Below are 5,637 nucleotides of genomic sequence, written 5' to 3'. Positions count from 1 at the left end.
CTTTTCTTTTCCTATGGCTCATTCCATATGGTCACAAAATTTATCTTTAATTTTTAAGGTATAAAATGAAAGAAAAATACTCACTTTTCAGTAGCAAAAACCTTTTCCTATTTCCTTTAGGTTCTTTCATTTCATCTCAAAATATATTAAGAAATTTAATCTATAGTTTTTTTATTCAAAAGTCACGTAAACTTCAACACCAAATATATTTACAAAAGCATACACTCCATCATAATAAAAAAATATACAAAATTATTTTTTCAATGGAGGCCAATTTTTTCATATTATATTTGTCATTCTCTTCTAACATCATCCGTTTCATTTTACTTAACCTTATGTTATAATTAAATATTTTAATTGAATTGCCTACTCAAACATTAAAACAAAGAACACAAACTTCAACAGTACAAAATTTAACGAAATAAAATTTTGTAAAAATTGTAACCAAGTTAGTCAATAATTACTAAGAAAAATGAACTCAATTCTTAAAAAAAAAAATACCAAGAGAAATAAAAGTAAAAGAGATCGATAAAAATAAATAGAATACTCACCAGTCACCATATATTTGATGCTTATAGGGATATATGAAAGACTAAGATGATAACCTTCATAATCTATATAGTTAATAATCCTTTATGAAAATTGTAATCAAATTAATAACTGGTTGAAAAAATTTAACTAATTCTAAAAGCAATATTACAGAAATTAAAAAAAAAAACAATGATATGAAAATTCAGAAAAAAATATATGTCAATTCTCACCATACACGTAGCATGAATGAATCTGCTCAAGGGGATAAAGAACTAAGATCTCAATTATCATCTTCTTTAGTTGAGTTTAATTTATAGTAGTTAGTAGCCATTCAAGTGAAATTATTAGACATTAATGATAGACTATTAGGCTTCCTAAATTGAAAAAGAAATAGGAATAAATAAGAGTAATGAAGGAAAATGCAATTAAGAAAGTTAAAAGAAATATTTTCAGTTTTTTGATACAACACTTCTAACATAATTAAGATAATTAAGCGAATAAAATGAGCGAATCTTGAATAGATTCTAATATAGTTAATTTTAATGTATAATCAAATAAAATAAAATCTTTTAGAAACACATGAAGAGATTATGGTGTAATTGTAATTAAGAGAAAGTCATTTCAACTTCTAGAAACGGTGATGAATATTAATATGTAATTAATTTTTCACATAAATGAATAAAATAAAAAAGAGGATTTTTTTTAAAGGAAATAATAGTAAAAAAAAGTTCAGAAAAAAGAAGAAAAAAGATAAATAGAATTCTAGACTTTAGAGTGCGCCATGTCAGTGATTCTATAATTTCATATCTCTCTATATTGATTGATTTATAAATGTGAAAAAAAAATTAGAAAACAAGAAAAAAGATAATATAATTGGAGGCAATTGAGAGGTGTTACATCATCATTCTTACAATCTTTCTTTATTATATATATAGATATTAGTTGATTGATTATTTTTTTAAATAAATGAGAAATTATTTTTAAAGAAAATGAAAATTTTATGGGACTATGAAAAGAGATGGAAAGGTGAAGAGCAATAACTAATGTGTAATTATGTGATGTTTAAGAAAGTTAGTCAAATTAAAGAGAATTTATTGTGTGTCTTTTGGAGGCATTTTATATAACATATAAATGAAAGAAATATGATACAAATAGCAAAAAAAACACAAAAAAGGATAAATAGCATTAGAGGCTTCTCAAGCATGCCACATAGGATTGGTTAACATTGTCCTTTATATATATATATATATATATATATATATATATATATAAACATTATACATTACGATGCATGCGATAAAATTATTTTTAAAATACATTTCATCATTTACATATTTTTTGAGAAAAATGAAAGGTTAGCTTCGATTATATTAAATAATACAAAAATAAAAAATAAAGAAAAATCTAAAACTAAGTGTTAATCTAATTATCCACTTGAAGTTGAAGAACAAATTTTTTTTTTTCCAATATTTGAATTAATTTTATAATAATTGTAGTACTCCATCATTATAAAAAAGATATTTAAGTATCTAATGTGACTTTTCATTATCGCGAGAAGCGTGAAAAATTCACATAGCTGGTACCTAACATGGAGCCACTTCAGCATGAAAGTTAATTAAGTAGGTAATTAATTAGCATAAGTCAAATTGCTGGAATTATATAATTGCCCGCCCAGTAATGCATGGTCATTCTTCAACAAAGAAGAAAAAGATATGGAAAAAAGCAAGTTTCTAACAAGTCTAGTTCTAATACTTCTGTTGTCATATGTAAATGCAACAACATCAGGCCCTAAATGGCCTAAAGCTCGCAAGCACTTCGTGCTTATTCATGGGGCTGGCCATGGAGCCTGGGCTTGGTACAAGATAATAGCACTGATAAAAAATTCAGGGCATAACGTAACAGCTCTGGACTTGGGTGCTTCAGGGGTCAACCCAAAACAGGTCCTTGAAATTCCACATTTATCGGATTACTTTAATCCGCTAATGGAGTTCATGAATTCTCTTCCAGCAGATGAAAAAGTGATTCTTGTTGGTAGTAGTATTGGTGGATTTGCCATTGCTAAAGCTATGGAAATCTTTCCTGAGAAGATTTCAGTTGCTGTATTTGTCGCTGCTCTCATGCCTGGTCTAATTCTCGATGCAGCCACCATCTTTAATGAGGTGTCATTTTCAATTTTATACAGATCAGATTATCTTTATGTTAGCTTACACTTTTTCACATTTGAAATTATTATAACTTTACTGCAGTCATCCAGCGTAGCATTTATACTTGATAATCGTGTTACATTCGATAATGGACCTACCAATCCTCCAACAACCATCAGCTTTGGTCCGAAGTTCTTGGCGAGTTATGATTATCCACTGAGCCCAATTCAAGTAAGCAAAGCATATATAGTAAATATATAAATTGAAATAGCCGAGTTATATATAGTTTACTCTTGGAGAATGGCCGTGAATCGTGATAATGTCTTTTTCTCCTTCTTGGTGTTGTTAGGACTGGGCACTGGCTACGACACTAGTAAGGCCATTGTATTTTTACAGTTTGGATGACATATCAAAGGAGATGGCTCTTTCAAGCAACAAGTATGGATCAGTTAGGCGAGTGTATATTGTGGCAGCTGAAGATAAAGTTCTATCGAAGGAATTTCAACAGTTAATGATTGAAAAGAATCCACCAGATCAGGTGGAAGAGATTTCTGGATCTGATCACGTGCCCATGATGTCTAAGCCCGGTCAACTATTTACTCTTCTTATGCGTATTGCCAACAAATGACTAGCTATCTTATTATCTTAATCCAGTTCGTATTACATACTAGTGGGTATGTCCGCGCTTCGCACGGTTTAATATAATACTACTTCTTTTTTATGAATTTAAGATTATATATAAATAATGTAAGAATAAAGAAAATTACAATAAAGTTATTATAGATAAGTAGAATAAAGACATAATACTTATATTTAGTTTTAAAATATTTATTTCTACCTAGAAAATAAAATTATAAATATAATGATCTGAAAATAGAATTAACATGTTTTTTTTATTCTTCATTCAATGTTCGATATCAACATCAACAACAACAACAAAAAACCCAGTGTATTCCCACATAGTGAGATCTGGGGAGGGTAAGATGTACGCAGTCCATACCTCTACCTCTAAAGAAGTAGAAAGGCTGTTTTCGATAGACCCCTGGCTCGAGACACGGAATACTAAACAAATTCACAGTAAAGCATGGAACAAGATGGCATAACATAAATACGACACCCACAAGTAATAGTAAACAGAGAAAAATAAACAGATTCGTAATAAAGCATGAAACAAGGTATCATAACTAGAATAATACCCCCACCAAGTAATTTCCTACACTAGCGACCCAAACTGACCCTAGCCTTCTGCCCTAATTCGCGTCCTCCAGATCTTCCTATCTAAGGTCATGTCCTCAGTGAGCTGTAACTGCTCCATATCCCGCCTAATCACCTCTCCCCAGTACTTCTTTGGCCTACCCTTACCCCGCCTAAAACCATCCAAAGCTAGCCTCTCACACCTACGAACCGGGACATCCATGCCCCTCCTCATCACGTGTCCGAACCATCTCAATCGGACTTCCCGCATCTTATTCTCCACTGGAGTCACACCAACCTTCTCCCTGATAGTCTCATTCCGAACTCTATCCCCCCTAGTCAGCCCCCACATCCAACGCAACATCCGTATTTTCTCCACCTTTATTTTTTAAATGTGGAAGTTCTTAACTGGCCAACACTCCCTCTATACAACATGGCCGAACAGACTACACCCTGTAGAATTTTCCTTTAAGCTTGGGCGGCACCTTCTTATCACACAACACCTCCGAAGCGAGCTTCCACTTCATCCATCCCTCCCCAATACGGTGCGAGACATCCTCATCAATCTCACTGTTACCCTGAATCACGGGCCCGAGATACTTGAAACCATCCCTCTTACATACCACCTGTGATTCCAACTTCACTACCACCTCATTCTCCAGCCTCACGTCATTAAAATTGCATTCCAAATACTTTGTCTTGCTCCTACTCAACCTGAACCCTTTAGACTCAAGAGTTTGTCTCCACACCTCTAATTTATCATTCACACCCCCCGCGTCTCATCAATCAAAACTACATCATCTGCAAAAAGCATACACCAAGGCACCTCTCCTTGAATACGCTGCGTCAACACATTCATCACCAAAGCAAACAAAAAGGGACTAAGAGTAGATCCCTGATGCAATCCTGTCAAGACAGTGAAATGCTTTGAGTCTCCTCCCGCCATCCTCACCTGAGTTTTAGCTCCATCATATATGTCCTTAATTGCTCTGATATATGCCACCATGACTACTCACCTCCAAGCATCTCCAAAGCACCTCCTGGGGACTTTGTCGTATGCCTTCTCCAAGTCGATAAACACCATGTGCAGGTCCTTCTTTCTTTCCCTATACTGTTCCACCAGCCTTCGTACCAAGTGAATTGTCTCTGTCGTCGAGCATCCATGCATAAAGCCAAACTGGTTCTCCGAAATAGACATTATCCGTCTCAGCCTCACCTCTATATTTAATGCCCCTATAGTTATTGCAAATCTAAATGTCACCCTTGTTCTTATAAAGAGAGATCATAGTACTCCACCTCCAAGCCTTGGACATTTTCTTTGTCTTGAAAATTCCGTTAAACAATCCAGTCAACCACCTTAAACCAGCCTCGCCAGAAAACTTCCAAAAATCCACAGGTATCTTATCAGGCCCCGTCGCCCTACCCATTCGCATCCTAGGAACAACCTCTCTAACCTCCTTTACCTTAAAACGCCTACAATAACTAAAATTCCGACACTCCTCTGAGTGCTCCAGCTCCTCTAACACAATAGCTCTATCCCCTTCGTCATTCAAGAGCCTATAAAAATACGACTGCCATCTATTCTTAATGTGGCCGTCCTCCACCAACACTGTACCGTCCTCCCCCTTAATGCACTTCACCTGATCCAGGTCACGACCCTTCCTCTCCCTAGCCTTAGCGACTCTAAACAACTTTTTTTCCCCTCATTTCTCCTGTAACCCCGCATACAAGCTCTCAAAAGCTGCCGTCTTAGCCGCCGTAATTGCTA

General features: G+C 34.5%; 1 protein-coding gene across 1 annotated transcript; it reads left to right on the top strand.

Annotated features, from left to right (window-relative positions):
* The first annotated feature begins 2,210 nt into the window (after nt 1-2,210).
* LOC107842238 (methyl jasmonate esterase 1-like) lies at nt 2,211-3,400 on the top strand. Its single transcript, XM_016685994.2, has 3 exons — nt 2,211-2,690; nt 2,778-2,906; nt 3,025-3,400. Exons 1-3 carry the CDS (start codon nt 2,244-2,246, stop codon nt 3,301-3,303), a joined length of 855 nt encoding a protein of 284 aa, XP_016541480.1. The 5' UTR covers nt 2,211-2,243; the 3' UTR covers nt 3,304-3,400.
* The last annotated feature ends 2,237 nt before the right edge of the window (nt 3,401-5,637 follow it).

Source organism: Capsicum annuum, chromosome 9 (genome assembly GCF_002878395.1).
Source record: "Capsicum annuum cultivar UCD-10X-F1 chromosome 9, UCD10Xv1.1, whole genome shotgun sequence".
In the NCBI taxonomy this organism is placed as follows: domain Eukaryota; kingdom Viridiplantae; phylum Streptophyta; class Magnoliopsida; order Solanales; family Solanaceae; genus Capsicum; species Capsicum annuum.
Note: the sequence above shows the minus strand (reverse complement) of the source record. Positions and strands in the feature narration are given on the sequence as shown.

Coding starts and splice junctions, on each gene's coding strand:
- LOC107842238 (XM_016685994.2), top strand. CDS start 2,244: ATGGAAAAAAGCAAGTTTCTAACAAGTCTAGTTCTAATACTTCTGTTG. Junction 2,691..2,777: donor CAGCCACCATCTTTAATGAG/GTGTCATTTTCA, acceptor ACTTTACTGCAG/TCATCCAGCGTAGCATTTAT. Junction 2,907..3,024: donor ATCCACTGAGCCCAATTCAA/GTAAGCAAAGCA, acceptor TGGTGTTGTTAG/GACTGGGCACTGGCTACGAC.